At 38.9% G+C, this 20194-nt stretch overlaps 1 protein-coding gene across 2 annotated transcripts in view; it reads left to right on the top strand.

Moving 5' to 3' along the window:
- The window catches only part of LOC132840721 (astrotactin-2-like), a 343281-nt gene that overhangs the window by 77632 nt on the left and 245455 nt on the right, over positions 1 to 20194 (top strand). For both annotated transcript variants that reach the window (XM_060862652.1, XM_060862651.1), the window contains exon 2: positions 4751 to 4938. In XM_060862652.1, the coding sequence (XP_060718635.1) occupies positions 4751 to 4938 (188 nt within the window). The remainder of the gene's footprint in view (positions 1 to 4750; positions 4939 to 20194) is intronic.

The following is a 20194-nucleotide window of genomic DNA, read 5'->3' as shown; positions in this document are numbered from 1 at the left end:
TGATCTTATTTGTCCTTCTATCTCTGAAAGTCATGTTCTGGGTATTTTATACCACGCTGTTATGAAGTAAAACCACTTTAAGGGTCGTTTTTTTTTCCTCTTTCTGCTTCTTCTTTTGTACGACACAGTGAATGTCTGCACATACAGTACATCAGTATGAATAACAATATTTTGTTCCCGTTTCTCTCAATGCCTCAAAACCACAATGCTGCTTGTACAGACAGGTTGTACTTCAGTTCATTTACAAAGATCACAAGATCATTTTTCATTAAAAGTAAATTAATTATAGTGGAGGGAAATTAAGACAAGCGTTCACACTTGACCTCATGCAGATCGTTCGAAAGTGAAGCGGATTCATTTGTTCCTTTTTTTTTTGTTCGATTTATTTTTGAAATGTTTATTAAAAATAATACACAGCTCAATTTATTAAAAAAAAAAAAAAAAAAAAAAGCTAAATAAATGAAAAAAGTAAGAATTTATCATGAGAACGGTTAAAATTTGAGCTCTACTAAATTAAATGTAATTTAATCTTAAATATCAATTAATAATAATAATAATAATAATAATAATAATAATAACCTTTATTTTCTATAGCGCCTTTAAAAGAACATCTCAAAGCGCTTTACAAAAGCAAAATGAAAGCAACAAAATTACACACATAATATAAAGATTAAAATTAAAGCAACAAAAATAGACAATAAAATAAGCACTATGTAAAATTACAATTAGTCAAATTAAAAGCTACCCTAAAAAAATAAGTTTTAAGCAGAGATTTAAAAGTGCTGTTGAGATGTTGCTTGCCTTATTATATATATTATAGTGTCATTTAAAAAAACGTATACAGTGTGTATCGTTTTAATACTCGAAGTATTCTAATTTTTCTTACATACTATTATTTCTAGTTGTTGTAATCAAACAATATTTATAAGTATTAAAAAACTTTATTCAAAATAAATTCGGTTCTTTTTCTGCTTAGAAAGTTAGGAAAAATTTTACCAGAAAACATTATTGTAGAAGAGTAGAAATTAATTGATTTAATTAACATTTTCATTTTTAGTTTAATCATGGTTAATTCGTTATTAAATAATGATTAACTCATTGCTTTATAACTCTGGTGGTTAATTAAAAATATTAGGCTTTGTCATTATGTTCCAGCTCATGAATCGTTTTAATAAGAAGCTGATGAGTCGAATGAGATCCAATAAACACTTTAGATTTTGCTCTTAAACTTTAGTTTGGAAATTTGACTCACGATAGCTGAGTTTCACAAAAAAAAAACAAAAAAAAACAATGAATCATTTGAGGACACACACACACACACACACACACACACACACACACACGTCTGCTGACTGGAGCTTTAAAAATAAAGGAGTCATCGCTCAGCGTCTCTGTTATGGATTTATATTTAGAGACTTATGAACGCCTGAAAGAAATCCATTTCTCAAAACACACAGCAACCGAAGAGCAACCTGTTAAAGAAGTCGGAAAACGGAGGCTGACTTTCTTTTTTTTTTGAGTTCTGCTATTCTTTAATTCTTTGTTTAAAAAAATCGAATGTTCAATAAGCATAACCATAGAGAAATGATTCATTGATGATTCTTAATACTTTGATTCATGTACTGATTTGTGAAAATGGTATGATTCTTGATTTGGTCTCTTAGGTCCCTGCTTGGGTATGAAAACAAATTTCTGCAAGGTTCTTTGTAGGGTTTCTCAGGAGGAGGATGAGGAAAAGATCCCCCACACAAATCCCCCCAAATCTAACCTGGCTTTGTAAAGATATTAGACCATCTCTAGACATCTAGAACTGTGTGTTCTTTGGAACCTTTAAGGTTCTTTGTAGAATTCTTGAGTGTTGGGTTTTACTGAAAAAATAAATAAATAAATAAATCTTTAACCGCATTACGTTTCTTTGCTATTTTACCAGTTTCGGTTTTTACAAAACTTTTCCCAAGGGAATTTCTTTGTAGTGAGGTTCTACAAGGAGACTTCAAGGGTTCTAGCAGAAAAAGAAACCAACTACAGTAATTAACACTGCCAGAGAGATCTTTTCCCCAATCGAAGTGTTTCATGTACTGTAGAACCCTCCAGAACTATCCAAGAAAATTTTGAGGAGCCACTGGAAGGTTCTTTTTTGATAGTTAAACCATTGGCAACTTCAGAGATATTTTTCTGATGGTTGTCAGTTCTGGATTTCTGCAGTAGTTCTCTGTAGACCTTTTCTAGAAAGTAAATCCCCTGGCAGAAGCCTTTCAGAGTTCACACAGAGACGAACCAAGGTTCAAGATTTGCTGTATCTTTCATTATCAAAATGTGTTCCATTTAGAAGCTTTAACTGCCCAAAGAACCCTTGAAGAACCTTGGGAAGCTTATTTTAGTTAAGTTTGTAAACTTAAAATAATCTGAAAAGTTCCTCACTGGAGTTCCAAAGTTCTGGCTTTCTTGTGCTGGATTTTATGATGGATTTTATTCCCTGTGAGATTTTATAGTCGTATTATGTGAAAATCCCTTCTTACTGTGGTTCTAGGTGGGAAATCCTCTGCCGTAGGGTTCAACAGAAAAAAATAAATCAATGCTTTCCCCAGAGTGACAAACTAAATAATAGAGTAATGGGCAATTCTTCCCCTTTGTGTATAGTACAGGTTCCTATACCGAATCTTTTAGAGAAATGAAATCAAGGTTCCTTCTTGCACCATGAAGGTTTCTTAGGTTTGTACCGATACACAATTAGCACTTTTTTTCCTAAGGCAGCTCTCTTTCACTCAACTATCTCAGGAACTATCACAGCCACATTTCCCAAAGGTCACGGTAACTCCGCAGGATGGTTGGGTCGATCGAAGAACAGAGCAGTGTCCTCGATAACAATCTTCCCACCTTTTTATCTGCACTCCCTGTGAGTCTGATCATGTGCACTTTGTTCCCGCCCTTCAAGGTCTTTCTCCCTCAAGTCCCTTTTAAGGTGGATTTACTTACAGTACAGAACCTGTTGGTGCTTTATAATGTGAAGTTAACACTGCTGAAACTGAGTTCTTGGCAATGCAGTAATAGGTTTCAGGAAGTGATTTGTTGAGGAAAACTAAATCTCACCGAACTCAGCGTCTTTCCCGCATGGATAACGAGCAGTAACGAGCCTGACTTGACGGGTCATGCTAACTTTGGCTATGTGCTTTGCTTCTTTGTATTGATTTGACGGATTTATGCCATTGTTTGTTGGCTGCAGGTGATGGAGTCACTAAGAATAATGAAGCCATTGATGTAATTAAGGCAATTTAACGTTTGGGCTTTTATTATACAGTAGAAGCACCACTTTTACTGGATTTTTGGTGAACTAGCAAATAATGTCCTTGGGGTTTCTTTGTGATTTGTCCTGATGCTCAGACGTTGCAGATGCTATGGACGCACCCGTGTGGATACCTTGAAGGATCTGCAAGTCTATCTCTTGCATCAGTGAATAATCTCAACTAAATACTGTAGATTTGTACCTAAAAACTATCCTGTCCTTATCTCAAGACACAAATAGAAATTGCAGTATTTATTTATTTGGCAAGAAAGCTCACCAAAAAGGATGTCTATTTGTGACTCGGTCACATGGTTCGAGTTTATGAATAAACCAACAAGATTTGCTCAACAATATCTTAGGCAGGTACAGACAAACACATCGTAATGCTTTATTACGCAACTATCTTGATTAATGAATAAGGCCACTGGGTGCCAATCAAGGGCAAGACATCTAAGGAAACATCAAGCCAAGCTTTGGGTGGCACCTCGTCTTATATTGCGGAAGGATTTGATGCTGATGGTGTGCAATTTCATTAAAAAAACACAAACCTTGGGCAGATTTAACAAAAAGACAGCAAAACGCTTTTTCATGATAAATGCTCTGAATAAGATGCTAATGTATTATTCATTATTATTATAAGAGCCAGAAGTGTTTGGACATATTTGCTGATTCTCGAAATTTTCCTCAAAAGTCAAGAACAAGAAGAAAGTTCACATACAGTACAGAAGTTAAAGCACTGTACTTTTAAATGCTCCATAGCTTGTCCTTTAGGGCGATTTTTTTAAGTTTTCGTTTAAAAAAACGTTTGCATCATCAATAAGAATTCCTTCAAGCAATGTCACTCATTAGGGATGTAAATCTAAACATCTATACCTACAGATTTCTGCTAAGTTGCTTTGCAAGATCATCTATTGTTAAACACTCTATACAAATAAAATCGGATTGAACTAAATTACATCAACGTCTGCCATTTCACTTGACAGTATTTAGTGCCAGTGCAATTTCAAAGCTCGTTTAACAGTGTCACCTTGGAGCTAATGCGATATTAAGACGACTTTTGCTTTTGCAAAGCGCATTCACTAGCTAATAGGCTTTTGATTAGCTATTGATAAGCTGGCAAGCTAACTAATCCTGTCTGAAGTGTCACCCCTACGGTAAACATAGACCCACATGCATCTGGGTATCGTATCATTGATGTACATGTTCCTTTTTTGGAAACTGCGTAATAACATTAGTTTGCTGATTTAAAAAGAAAACGAAACAATTGATTGCTCAGACTTAAGGAGACAGCTGAGTTTTCAACCATCAAAATAATGAGTGACAAGCTTTCCGATGCTAATCTGTGCAGCGCCGTGAGAAAACAACCTCGCGTAATAATCAGACTTGGCGTTATCGAATTCATTTTAGATCTTTAACAGCGATGCCTCCCAGAGCTCACGCTCGCTTTCTCTGTGTTTTTCTGTACAGAAATGTCGGGGACAGGTGCCGATATCTCCCAGGTGCACTGGAAGCAGCAGTGGCTGGAGAACGGGACACTTTTCTTCCACGTGTCCATGAGCAGTGCGGAGCAGCTGTTTCAGGCCACGCCGCCGACGGTGCGGGAGCCATCGCAGGGCCTGCACGAGCATATGCACCTGCTTCACATCTCAGTCATGGTAAGTGCTCTCAGCTGCCGTGCATCCAGGCCAAGCCTAACTAATTAGCTAAAATGGTAGGCTAAACATTAGCGTCTAGTGTGTAAGTTTCAAAACAAAGCAAATGAACAAAAAAAAAATCACATTGAATTGCTACTGCTAGACACAAAAATTGGGTTCTGTTAGCGTTTAAAGGTCCCTCCATTTGAATACGCCAGATATATTTGGACTAAAGTATACAGAATAATAATGTTTGAATGTTCTATAATGGATCTTTGATGAGGTACTGTACGATTTCCCAGAACTCTAAAAAGGGGCACTATTTGGAACCCTCTATGTGGAACCATTCATATCCCAGAGGAACAAACTGGACTACCCTATAGAATACTAGATGGAACCTTATTTTCTAATAGTTTATAAGCGATCTACTAGTATAGGTGTGTTCATCAAAGGTTCTTTGATGTGGTAATGTTTCGCAACCTTGTGTGAAGTGTAAACCCATTCCAAGGAAAGTCCTCATCTGAGTGTCGCTATTGGAGTACGGCATCTACTTGTTTAGTTAGACTCTAGAAGCTGTGATGGTTCTATGGTTTATCCCTCTAGAGCAGGGGTGTCAAACTCAGGCCAAATTATATTTGGCCCGCGAGATCATATCAAACGTGCATTACAGCTGGCTAGCCGCATGCTCCGCTAATGCTACAAATCCCAGAATGCCTTGCCACTGTATTGACGCGTAGTCACGACCAGCAAGCGCCCCTCGTTCTCTGTTGACAGTCGTTAACAACCGTGTTACAGTCACATCGGGCAAGTTAACTCCACCCTCCACAAAAATGGCCAAAACGAAAGATGGACAATAGGAGCTTTCAAGACAGGTGGGAGGCAGATTATCTGTTGACGAATATAAAGGACAGACCTGTTTGTCTTGTGTGCTAACAGAGCTAAACGTGTCTGTAACCAAAGAATATAACATAAGAAGACACTAGTCGAAAAGTTGGATTTTCATTGAATGAAATTATTATGGGAGTCACGGTGGCTTAGTGGTTAGCACGTTCGCCTCACACCTCCAGGGTTGGGGGTTCGATTCCCGCCTCCACCTTGTGTGTGTGGAGTTTGCATGTTCTCCCCGTGCCTCGGGGGTTTCCTCCGGGTACTCCGGTTTCCTCCCCCGGTCCAAAGACATGCATGGTAGGTTGATTGGCATCTCTGGAAAAATTGTCCGTAGTGTGTGATTGTGTGAGTGAATGAGAGTGTGTGTGTGTGCCCTGCGATGGGTTGGCACTCCGTCCAGGGTGTATCCTGCCTTGATGCCCAATGACGCCTGAGATACATAGGCACAGGCTCCCCATGACCCGAGGTAGATGAATGAATGAATGAACACCACTGATGTGTCTTTTATTTCAAATTTAATTTCTTATGTGTTTGTAATATCAAGCTCTGGTTGTTCCAAATCCTGTGTTCAAGCAAAACTAAAGTTTGTTTCCATATGAAAACGGTTGAACATTACATATCAGTTGCAGTTAATGTTTCAATAACTATTCAGTTTGTACTTTGACTTTATCTCAGTTTTATATTTTGGCCCACTGTGAGTTTGAGTTTGACTCCCCTGGTATAGACAAAGCCTTAAGAGGTCTGCATAGAGCCATACCTCAGTTTGTCCAGACTGCTCCAAATAGGACATTTTGTGAAGAAACGAATCATTACTAAAAAGGATGGCACTGCCATGTACTGTATGCAGATGTCTTAGAAACTCTCAAGAATTCCATGCATGGTTAAGACTCAAACCTTTTTAAAAAAAGTTCTTGTCGAAGCTTTTATGAAAAGGAACTTCTCTATTAGACCGATTTTATGTAACCCGCTTGTAATTTCAAGTTGTTTTGGACTTTACAGTATAAAACTCCTTCCAAAGGTTTCATCCTGGCTGTGCGCTGTACATTTGTGTGTTACTCTACATATTCCCTGGTGTCCTTGGGCTAATCGTTAGCACTTTATTCATGTTAAATGCATTTTGATTAAAAATTGACCACATATTTGTACATCATTTGGCAGATAAAGCCTTATACAATATCTTCTTTCTATTCAGCACTTCAGATATTACATATTGCTGCTTTCTCACATTCTAAAGTAAAGTCTGTCCTTTAATAATGAAAAAACTTAAACCAACATAGCAGCATGTCTCCAAATGACCACATAACCCCTGGTAGACTGTTAGCCAGGTTATGACATCGCATTCCCTTGGCACATGCATCCGTTCCGGATATCCTCTGAGTGACACCTGGGCAGTAGAAATGATGTTCAATTGGATAAGTGGCTATGGGCAAATGAGGAAGAGGCCCATCAGGTGCATGTCTGTGTGTGGGTGAGAGGCCCAAGACGTGCTCTGCCTTTTCAAATGAGCATCATTAACTGTAATACTGTCAGCTCGTTGACAGGTACGAGTTTTTTTTTTCGCTCTCTATTCTTTCGTCGGTGAGTTGTCACTCATTCTCCTCCTCCTTCTGGTTCACGATCTGCAGCTTGATAATCGACACTCAGGAGCAGAGTTGCTGTCTCGAAGATGTGCTTATGTGTGATGTGCTACTGCATTTATTGAATAAGGAGTAAAGAGAAAAAAATTCTCTGAGCTTTTGCTTTTAAACACGAAAGGCAGCATTAGGAACTTCAAACTTGGTGGTAAAACTTGGTATATAATGATCACTACATATAATGCTTCATGTTGGCATGGATTTTTACAGATATACAGTAGTAGCCAGCTTGCTAACATACTGTAGGCCAGCTTGACAGATTCTAATGCTAACCAGTTAGAAGATGATTTCTGTGAAGGTTTTAGGTCATATTCATGAATGTTAAAGGTCTTCACTGCTAGATAGCAAGCTAGCACAAGTCCATATGACGGGATTTAACACCAGCAGGCTTGACGATTCTGTTTCACCAGGATTTTTTTGGTCATTTTCAATATCGCCTGCTAACACAAGCAAGTTATCAACCACGAGTTGACCCGAGTCAATCTGAGTCATATTCATGATGTTAAACGCTAGCTAGTTGGCTCCTAATAGATCATTAATCACTGGCTAGCCATTTAAGCCTAAATGACTGGAATTCTGAGAGGTTTTAAGGTAGTACTCAGCTTTCACTGCTAACGAACAAACCTGTTAGCTAATATCAGATAACCTAGCAAGAATTCTGTGAAGATTTTTAAATCGTTATTCTAGATGTTAAATGTATTTAATGCTATTACATGGCAGTTCGCTAGCACGAGATAAACTGACAGGAATTTTGTTTAGTCTTTAAAATCATATTCATAAATGTGAAAAGTGCTAGACAGCTAGCTAACATGAGCTAGCCCACATGACAGGATGTAACACTAGGCAGCTAATTAAGCCAAGCTGACTGGATTTTAGGTGATTTTCATAAATATGCATAATCTTCACTAATATGATATTAGATGGCACATTTAAACTAGTTCGTGGAAACTTTTGAAAGTCATTAGTGGAGGTCAGGGACCGGAAGAAAATTTAGATTAACTGCTAAACTGTATTCCGGTTGCACTCAGCTTCATTTGTACTGTAGTGGCTTGATAAAACGACTCGGCACGTTACTCAATGTCCACGAGTGCAAATACTTCCTCAGAGACAATGTTGGAAACCTCTGAGTGTCATTTCTGCTCTGCATTTTCTAAAGTACCTGCTGTAGGTTATTTTAATTAATAAAATGTTGTCATTTGTTTGAGGACCAAAACTCAAGCTTTAATTTGAGACTTTGGGACTTCTTTATTGCTTGTATTTGCTTGGACTTCCTTTATTGATTCTGCAGTACCGCAGGCTGATTCGCACTCAGCCACTTGTCCCCTTGTCAGAAGCATATAAAAGGAGAATTTAAGACTCCAGGGAGGCCAGTTACCTTTAATAGATCTCGGCTGATTGGCCCAGGCTGTAGTCTCCCAGGCAACAAGGCCTTCTGGTTTTATTCATGTGCACATTATGAATATGAAGTGTTTATTGCTTGGGTACAGCTCAGGTATACGGGAGATAGAATTTCTTCTCCATGATGCATTGATAATGTATTTGGGATTCTCAGTATAGCGATATCGTATATTATGCTCTAGTTACATCTCCAGGAAAAGACGATGAATGTGTGCTTTTGAGCGTTTGGGTGATCCTTCATGAAGGCACTATGATCCCAACAACACGGATACGTGAAGTGAGCTTCAGAGCTTTAGAATCTTATTACAGTGAAAATGTCTACTTTGCGTTGCATTGCTACACCAAATAACTACACTGTAATACATTTCCTGAATATTGAAAAATAATACATATTTAAATCCTTGAAATATGTATAAATATGTCAGGCTTGGTCTAGATATGTTCATCTGAGGGTTAAAGGTGTTTATCAAGGATAAGATTTACCTTACTCATTATAAATAGATTTTATCTAAGAAATAAAACGTTCTATATCGTACAGCAGTGTTACCATGACCAAGGATTGTTTGCCTTTATTTTGTCACAGCTACATTACAGCACAGTGAAATTCTTTCTTCATATATCTCAACTTTGGAGGTTGGGGTCAGAGCATAGCAGGGTTCCCACGCGTCCTGGAAAACCTGGAAATCCTGGAAAATTCATGACCAATGTTCCAGTCCTGGAAAACACATGGAAAATGAGGGAAAACATAAATTGTCCTGGAAAATTCTTGTTGTCCTGGAAAATTATTATTTTTAAATATTCTTGATCATTTAAAGAACAGTTTACGACCGGTCGAAACAATTAACGTTAGTAACAGAAAGCGCTCTGTTCAGGGACGAAATAGAAATAGAGTGGGAACCCTGCATAGGGTCAGCTATGATACAGCACCACTGGAGCAGAAAGGGGTTAAGGGCCTTGCTCAAGGGCCCAACAGTGAAAGCGTGGTAGTGCTGGGTCTTGAACCCAGAGCCTCCAATCCTCAACCACTTGAGCCACCACAAAGTAGTTTCTCTGAAGGAGATTGTACAGATGGACAAGAATTCAACAGAATTGCCATTTGAAATGGTGATTTCTAACTTTTGTTGCATTCGTCATCATTTTAAAATGCTGCAAAACGCATTTTTACATTGCAAAACTCTTTTAAATGCCAAATCAGTCTTTAGCATAGAATAGCAAATATTTGCAGTGTATAAATGATGTTTTATGTATACAGATTTTGCAGGAAATGTTGCAGATGATGCTTTGCATAACAAGCTTGTAGGACTGCATTACGCATCATTACATGGAGAGAACAAAACAGAGGGTGGCTCGAATTATTCCGCTTTAATTGGCACACTTGCCAGTCACGCCGTGCAAACACTAGCCTACCAGGATAATGATGGCTCCGTAGGTTACAATTTTGCCCCCACTGCTTCTTGGAGGAGCGGCCGGGGCTGACGATGATGTCTGCAGGTTCAGATAATGAGTTTTAAAGCTGCGAGTTGTTCGACATGCACATACAGAAAAATCTAAAAATGATTGAAAAGCCTAGTGAGATGGAAGTGCGGGTGGGACACGAGCTCCAGCTCTCTCAGGACTCTGTTTATTTCCAGTGAGTTTTTCAAACAGGTTGAAAAGAAAATAGATGTATTGAAAGGAGATGGAGGCATGAACAAGAGTTCAGGTTTCAAGGTGGAAGCTGAACACGGCAACAGAGACGAGCTCTAACTTATTTATTTAAACAATTTTCATGTACTGTAATTAGCATATTAGCATTTATGGCATAATAGCATGGCTTGCCATGTCTTATGAAAAAAATAATCATTTGAATGATACAATTTCAAATAAAGATTGTTCTAAACAGTTCATAGAACCTTAATGAATGTTTGTTCACAGTGACTAAATCAAAGTGACGACCCATCAAGCATTATGCAAATTTAAGTCATGTCAGCTTCAAATGCGTCATAACACTTTATGCCACTTAATGCTTGTGGTTTGTTGACTTCAAGGATCAACATTTAATGAACAAAAGCAGTCTCTGAGTGATAATTCCTAATATTAACTTCTTCCTGAAAACCTACTGTTTATAAACATGCATAAATATTAATAAAGTATCATTGCACTATTACATTATCTGTAATAAAGACTAAATTGACATATTAATGCATACCATCTTGTTGGCAAGTTATAGAGATGTTCAGAAACATCCATTAAAGGGACATTAAACTAGGTCAAGCCTACACGGTAGTCTCAAACAGAGAGTGTTCTTATGTCGCTCAATGTCATTTAACGTAGCTGTTATAGCACATTAAGTTTGGAACAAAAACAAACTTAATGTGAAACCCTTGGTGAACTGAGCCATAATAAATGTTTCTTTATGTGTATGTATATCAATTGCCAAGTAGCTATGAAAGTGTCATATAGGTGTTATGTCACCTTATGATCATCAGTAGTGGTGCAAAGAACAATACTAGGAAGAGGTTTGTTTTGGATTTGACTTAATGTAAGAATCACGACAAAAATTGGGTTGCTGGTTATTAGAGCCGTATCTAGTCTTATGTAAAAAAAATAAATAAATAAAAAATCTTTCAAACTTTGTGAAATATGTATGAAAGTTTATAATCTTTCAGGATTTGAAGAGCCATGCTGTGTATCTAAGGCTTTGCTGCTTGTTTATGAGGACTGGTCTGACGTCTCCAGGCCCCGAGGCGCTTTATAGCAAGAGTCTTTGCCTGTTCGTCTTTTCATAATCGTTCAGAGCAACCTGACGTTCCTTATGTGTGATGCTTTGTCTGTTTTTCGACGTTGCCTCGGGGGTCTCTGCATGCGCCATTGATTCGGCGTCTCATCGTCGCTTGCTGGATATCAAACACCACTTTCAGTGGCAGCATGAGGGACTCAGAAACTTCCACCATTCAGAGCTCTGATGTTCTATTTACAGCGGAGCTCAAAACTCCGGCTTGGTGTATGGAGAGGGAGAGAGAGAGAGAGTGAGAGAGAGAGAGAGAGAGAGAGAGAGAGAGAGAGAGAGAGAGAGAGAGAGAGAGAGAGAGAGAGAGAGAGAGTGAGAGAGAGAGAGAGAGAAGGAAAGAGAGTGAGAGAGAGAGAGTGAGAGAGAGAGAGAGAGAGAGAGAGAGAGAGTGAGTGAGAGATTGAGAGAGAGAGAGAGAGAGAGAGAGAGAGAGAGAGGGACAGACAGAGAGAGAGAGACAGAGAGAGAGAGATAGAGAGAGAGAGAAAAAGAGAGAGAGGGAGAGAGAGAGACAGACGGAGAGAAAAAGAGAGAGAGGGAGAGAAAGAGACAGACAGAGGGAGAGAGAGAGAGAGCGAGAGAGAGAGAGAGAGAGAAAGAGAGAAAGAGAGAGAGAGAGAGAGAGAGAGAGAGAGAGAGAGAGAAAAAGAGAGAGAGGGAGAGAGAGAGACAGACAGAGAGAGAGGGAGAGAGAAAGAGGGAGTGAGAGGGATGGAGGGAGAGAGAGACGGAGGGAGAAAAAAAATGGAAATCAATTCTTAGAGCAGGAGCATGCTGGGAAAGTGACCTATGTTAATTAAGCAGCAGGTCGCCGAATCGAATGTAATATTTACTGTAATATGGATGTAGAGGGAAATTAGTAAATACAGTACTACTGGGTGAAGTACTGTAGGTGCCTGAGGAAAAGGCAGTATGTTTATCCCTCAGCTATAATTAATGTGTTGTGTGTTCCATGTGTTAAGTTGTGAAAATCAGTCATGCTGCTGTATAAACATACATACATGTATATTAAGCATGTATTTACCCAACGCTTTAGAACCCTGGCCTTAAAAATAAAGGTTCTCAAATGGTTCTTTGTCAGGGTGCGTTGTCTATGAAGTGTCTTTAATGTCCATGGAAAGTTCTTCATGGCTCAAGTGGTTAAGGCTGAAGGTTGAATATTGAAAGATCATGATTCAAGCTGCCACTGTTGGGCCCTTGTGCAAGGCCCTTCACCCTCTCTGCTCCAGAGGTGCTGTATCATGACTGACCCTGTGCTCTGACCCCGACCTCTAAAGTCGGGATATGTGAAGAAAGAATTTCACTGTGCTGTAATGTAGCTGTGACAAAATAAAGGCTTCTTCTTCCTTTATGAACCATTTACTGAAAGCTACAATACTCTGAGAGCTCAAACCCTTCAACGCAGCTTATCAGCTCTCAGATTTAGGACTCGGTGACAAACAAACAAATTCACGGTGCGAGTTTTAGGAGAGAAAAATCTCTTCGGAACCTGAGTGCTGTGTTTCTCAGACAGACTACAAGCGGTCGGAGAAAATAACAGGCTTTCAGATGAAGGTACAGTTGAGCACGCCGGCTTCGTAGGACCGAGATGACGGTGTTGCTGAGGGAAAATAAGGAGGAAGAAGGTATCAGGTTCATCCACAGGACAGGACATGATGTGTTCCTAACACAGAGAATCCAGCTCATTGCCTACAAAGCTGCCAGATGTATGAAACCAGCAGAATCTCCCTTTATTCACAAAGCCACTTCTTTGCATATCTTAAGTGTGTCTCTGTGGAAGACTAATCGAGGGGAGACAAAGATACTGCCAATTAGGAATTAATTAGCGCAGACCAATTCTTCTGCCCCCTGATGATTCTTTTCAGAGATTATGTCACACGGTCTGTTCGAGCATAATGGCTGCTTGACGGTATCTGTCAGCCGAAATGAACTTTCATCATCATGATGGACTGATGGACATAAAATGGGGATTTTTGTGGTTAAAAAAAAAAAAAAGACTCATTTTCCTCGGTTGCTTCTTCCTTCCTTTTATCTTTCCTTTTGTATTTGTCCTTTCTACGTTCAATAGTTCATGAAAATGAATCCTTTCGTGACAACTGACATAAGCCTATAAACCGTTTATGAAAGCTTATTCCAATTGTCATACTGTACAGTATGCTGATGTGCAGCCTGCATTCAACAATCATTACACTGTTACAATGCATACTTACTGTTAATCAGATGACTTTTACAGGTGGCTTATAAGATTTCTACGTAGTCACTTAGAGCCACATGACACCTACTAAACCTGCCCAAACATTTATAAAGGCTTATTCCTTCAGACATTAGCTGATATGCAGAACTTGTTACAATGTAATTTGTAATTTTTCTAATATCTTAAATAATGTGTTTCATTTTCCTGCTTATAAAGTTTTATAAGACTTAATAACTGTGGATATAAGGCTACATGACACCATAATAAGCTTTTTCAGACAAATGACAAGCCTACAAAAACATTTATAAATCAGGTATCAGCTGACAGAGATGTTCTATATAATGTATTATCTTATGTCTGGTCCACATGAGTGCTCTGCTTATAAGATTTGTATGAACACCTACGTCCATTCTTTGGCAGTAATGACACTCAGTATGTATATTTGCGTAGTTGGTCATCATGTTACCGTTATGTGACTTTGCATTTGAATTTGACACACCACAAAGTCAGCCATCATGACATTTAAAGGTTATAAAGCCTGGAACGTTTAATAACACAACATTATGTCAATATCACTTCATTTTGGTGTTATAAAGACAGCATTGGGCAGCTGTAATGGGAACATGAGAGGTGTAGGTTAAGGTGTTAGTTATGCTTATGCTTAAGTTTAGCACTGTTGTCATTTAGGGCTTATGTAGGTGTTATGTAGCCCCTATGAACATTTAATTAAAGTCCTGTTATTCTACCTAATGGGGTTATGTGGCTCATGTAAGACACGATCCTCTCTAGCTCTTGCTGCTCAAATCATAATACTTTTTAAATGACTTTACATAAGGTAGCCTGTTATAATACTACATGACACCTACATATTGCCATGCCAACATGCACATACGTACAGTACATATACAGTATAAACACGTATAAAGACTTCAGTTAGTGTCAGCTGTCATAATGGCTACTATGGTCATGTTTGATGTTGACATACAGTAACACTAATGTGATGTCATAAGGGTATGACATATGAATTGTTATTAAATATAAAAGCAGTGTGAGCTGACATTATGGTGTGTCAGATCCACAAAATAAAATGATATCAGCGTTCCAAACTGAATAAAAGCACAAAATAAAATAAAGCTTTGTTTAGTTATTTTAGTTGTTTATTTTGTTGAGTTATGCCTGTTGTTATAAAGCGTCTATGTAGCTTTTTGACCACTTGTAAAGATTTACCAAACTTTGATCCAGGCTGATTTTAGAAATATGATCTATGAAGCATCGTGTCTTTCAAATGAGCAAAAACGTCCCTCGGGACCAAGACAAATTCTCATGAGGATTCGTTTATTACATAATATGATAAAAGCAATGAATCAGTTTCACAGACTGACTGTTTGAAATGGAGGGTTTTTAGTTATTTGGGATATTTTAGCACATCATCGTTACACCAGTCAGCTATTTTATTTTTTTTAAAGAGAGAGAAAAATGAGAAACTTTTGCTAGTCCATGACTCACTCCCAGCTCGCTCCTTCCAAATGGCTTGGAATCGTCAGCCAAGTTCCTGCTCCATCTCCGTCACTGCTCTGATTCTCCGTTTCACAAAATGACCCTGAATCACTTTATATGATGACTGGTTTGTAAAAAAAAAAAATAAAATAAAAAATGTCTGCGGCTCCATCTAAAAGAGTCATTTGGCATTTTTCATTTAACTGTGTGTGTGTGTGTGTGTCTGGAGTGCACATCTCTGAAGGACAACGGAGCCTTCAGAATAAATCTTTCAAAGAACAAAATACGTTTTAAATAATGATAATATTTATATGTATGAATAAACTTTCGGGATTGGATTCTTTAATAATTTTAATAATAGTTTTAATAATAAATACAAACTGCTTTGCTGCTTTAACATTAAACGTTTGAAATTATTTTTTGAAGGGGAAAAAAGTATTTAGGATAAATATTATTATTATTATTATTATTATTATTATTATTATTATTGAAGTTTTTTAAAAGTTTTATTGTAAAAAATAATTTTTGAGTTTATATTTATTTATTTATTTATTTTATAATTAATAAATACATAAATTGGGGGGTCACGGTAGCTTAGTGGTTAGCACGTTCGCCTCACACCTCCAGGGTTGGGGGTTCGATTCCCGCCTCCACCTTGTGTGTGTGGAGTTTGCATTTTCTCCCCGTGCCTCGGGGGTTTCCTCCGGGTACTCCGGTTTCCTCCCCCGGTCCAAAGACATGCATGGTAGGTTGATTGGCATCTCTGGAAAAATTGTCCGTAGTGTGTGATTGTGTGAGTGAATGAGAGTGTGTGTGTTCCCTGCGATGGTTTGGCACTCCTTCCAGGGTGTATCCTGCCTTGATGCCCAATGACGCCTGAGATAGGCACAGGCTCAATGAATGAAATAAATAAATAAAGAAAGAAAGAAAGAAAGAAATTTAAGCCTTTACAAACTCAGTGGATTCCTTTTCTTCCTACTGTATATCCTGACTTTTGGAGGCTGTGGTCAGACAGCAGGGGCCGATATTATACAGTGCCCCTGGAGCATAGAGGGTGATGGGGTCTTGCTCAAGGATCCAACAGTGGCAGGTTGGCGATGCTGGGGCATGAAAAAGAAGAAAGGTAGAAGAACATTCAGTACACATCTTTAGTTCCTGAACAGTGTGTTATACATGAATTATAAATCTCACACTCATTAGTTAATAATCACTAACCCAAGTCCACATGATACAAAGGAAAACTAAGGAAAAAAAAAAGCATTTTTTGTCACCAGGATGTTGAATCTACCAGAAGGAAGTGTTGGCTGTCTAAGTGAGTTATCACTGGTGGTGTTTACATTCTGCCCGTGTTCAATCACACGGCTTGGCTCGGTGTTGACACAAACGAGAGGTGGGTGATTGAAGGAGCGTGCGTTTGCCAAAGAATAGGGAATCAAACCAGATCGTGTAGCTGCTGGAAGAGGTTTCGACGAGGCCTCGTACCATAAAGTTTATCACAACGACAACGAGCTCGGCTTGATATAATGTTTACTGTGTGGAGGCTGAGAGCTGAGACCGTAGCCTTTGAGTGTGTGATTGATCGACGCCATGTGCTGAATTATGTCTCGTATCATCTAAATTTAAAGTGGACTTTAAAATAAATCCCAGTTGTAAAGTGAGGATCAGTGTTGTATAAAGTACTAGAAAGCAATACTTGAGTAAAAGTACAAGTATCGTACTAGAAAAAGACTTTGGTAGAAGTGAAAGTTACCTTTTAGAATATTACTCAAGTAAAAGTCTTAAAGTATCTGATATTTACTGTACTTAAGTATCAAAAGTAATTTTCTGATATTTAATGTACTTAAGTATTTGAAGTAAAAGTAAAAAGTAAAATGTCAGTGATTTTCAGTAGACATAAGATCAGGGGCGGTTCTAGGGTCTCACCTTTAGGGGGTTTTAGTCCTCAGTGAGAATTTAAAACAAGAAGACTTTTATATTATATATTATATGACTACATAGTAAGCCAAAAGTTATGGGATTATTAAATAGCAAAAGTGGACACCAAAATTTTATGCATGATGTAATGATGCCGGTTTTGAATCAGATCAGTTCATGTATGTGTGTATTCTCTACAAACAGTGTGTCCAATGAATACAGTCATTAATAAATAAATATTCACAAGACAAAGACCAAATCAATAAATGTTATTTTTATTTAATATTGAATGGATTGTTTGCATTAATATTTTGTTTGTGCTACAACTCTGGTAATAAGAATAGTGACATTTCACTGCTTTTGGTTGGCGTCTTTGCGGCTTTCCGCCGATTAACGTTATAGATAAACGCCTCCAGCTCTGACTGCGTGTGCACGCTGAGCGTCCCTGTGCTTCTCCGTAGAGCGTGTGGAGCGTAATGCAATCTAGGAGCAGTGATTCGCGAAACCTCGCACTCAGTCGCACACATTTCATCAGATTTTATTTTGTAGTAACGAGTAACGAAGACATTTAGTGGAAATATAACGGAGTAAAAGTAGACATTTTATCTAGGAAATGTAGTGGAGTAAAAGTGAGAGTTGACATAAATTTAAATAGCGAAGTAAAGTACAGATACGTGACATTTCTACTTAAGTACAGTAACGAAGTATTTGTACTCCGTTACATTACAACACTGGTGAGGATGAGGCCTGAGAGATCCGTGTTTGCTTCATGTCACAAGGCGATAACAACGTAAACTCTAATAGACTTCATTGTGTATGTTGAATTTTTGGCCTGATTGACGGTTTAAACCAAAAGAACAGGATCTTCACCCAGTCGATTAGCGTAGAATTAGTGGAATTATCCTGAATCTAGGGTTCAGTTTTCAAAAGGATCATTTCGGCGAAGGCCTCTGCAAAAGTGATGGAATCTCTCATTCACTCACTCATCTTCTACTGCTTATCCGAACTACCTCGGGTCACGGGGAGCCTGTGCCTATCTCAGGCGTCATCGGGCATCAAGGCAGGATACACCCTGGACGGAGTGCCAACCCATCGCCGGGCACACACACACACACTCTCATTCACTCACACAATCACACACTAGGGACAATTTCCCAGAGATGCCAATCAACCTACCATGCATGTCTTTGGACCGGGGGAGGAAACCGGAGTACCCGGAGGAAACCCCTGAGGCACGGGGAGAACATGCAAACTCCACACACACAAGGTGGAGGCGGGAATCGAACCCCAAACCCTGGAGGTGTGAGGCGTACGTGCTAACCACTAAGCCATTGTGCCCCCCCTATTTTAACCAAAATACCAAATATAAATAGGATTATTTGGCATAAGAAGTTTGTTTGGCATCAAACTGCTCTCATGTTTAATAAAGTTTCCAGTGAGGAAATTCTAGAAATGTGCAGGAAATGTTCTGAGGTCAAAACCTGAAATGTTTCAAAGAGCAGAACTTGAGCCACTGACACCGTGGAAGGAAGATCGACGTCTGGATGCGACAAATCCGAAGAAAAGTAATTACACACCAAAGAGTACCTGAGTCTTTTATGTAAAGATGAAGGGATAGCTTACTTTTATCATCTTCATTTCCCTCGCCTTTGAGCGTTAGTGTGAGCTTGAAGACTTTCGTTCTTGCTGTGTACGGATTAAACGCGGTCGCGAGCCCGAAAGCCGTTTCTTTTCTGCAAATCCTTTTAGACTGAGTTCGGATTTAATTGGAGTGTGGAAAACTGACCCCCTGCGTTTGACAGCCGTCATCAGGAAAGTCTAGAAAACTTGAAAGTCCAAGCAGCTGAATCAGACTCCTGCGGGTTCGAGAGCTATTTTCGCTCACTGTGCCGTCTCCTGGTTCTCGTGATTGTGTTGTAGGTGTGTTTTCTGCAGCTAGCGAACAGATGTAAATGTTTAATTAAACATAATTAGCGAGTACTCAGAGGCTTGAGGGGGGATGCAGGAAAATTGGGCGCTGGATTTATTTTTTTTTCCTGAAGCTAATCTTTTTCGTACGCTAATTCCGCCATATGTGCTGCTCTGGGCTCTGAGCGCGATGTCGCGAATTAAAATAAGCTCATACCAATATGCTAATTTGTTTTCACTTCCTGTCATCTGTGATTTTGTGACTTGTGCCGTGTCGCTTAGTTAAACAATCCATTTCATAAATATTGGCACCCTGCGTAACGAAAATCTTAATGGATGTTGGTGTCCTTTTATTACAGCCGGATATTTCTTTTCGAAATAGTTTCCTTTGTCCTGAAAAACACTCATTTAAAAAAATATTGGCACTGATGCAGAATATTTGCTGAAGCCTCTTTGGGGGTGTTTTTTTTTTTATTTGTAGCAGTGGCTCAAGCAATTATGGCTCGGTTGTTGGTCATCGCTTCGGAGGATCAGGGTTCAAGCTGCCACTGTTGGGCCCCTGAGCAAGGCCCTTAACCCTCTCTGCTCCAGTGGTGCTGCATCATGACTTTGTGTCATGAAGTTAAGAATTTCCCTGTACCTTAAGGTCTATATGACAAAATAAAGGCTTCTATTGGAGGATCTTTGTTTCCGAGACTGAAACCGATTTTGCGTTCATATAAATAATTTATGTTTTATTGATTTTTTTTTTTAACTCAGTCTCACGTTAAAGCCGTCTACTCGCCGTCTGTCACACCGCAGCGCCGCCATGGCACCTCGGCTTATTTCACTTAACTCTGAACGGACGTGTTACTCCTCGGCCGTAAGTAGAAGTAAAGTTAGATTTGTTTCAGAGCAGGAGCTGGAAGTGCATCTTGCTCAAGGTGCTTTTGGGAAATGAGTCCCTTGCTGTTCATTTAATTTTTAATGGACTGCTTCTTAATGCACAACAATTTATTTTCCTTCTTCCTTTCCCTGGTGTCGTCCCTTCCAGGCCTTGTGTGAATATCTAAACCGGAGTGATTATATGTGAAA

Source organism: Tachysurus vachellii, chromosome 26 (assembly GCF_030014155.1).
Source record: "Tachysurus vachellii isolate PV-2020 chromosome 26, HZAU_Pvac_v1, whole genome shotgun sequence".
Taxonomy (NCBI): Eukaryota; Metazoa; Chordata; class Actinopteri; order Siluriformes; family Bagridae; genus Tachysurus; species Tachysurus vachellii.
This window is presented reverse-complemented; position numbering and strand designations above follow the sequence as displayed.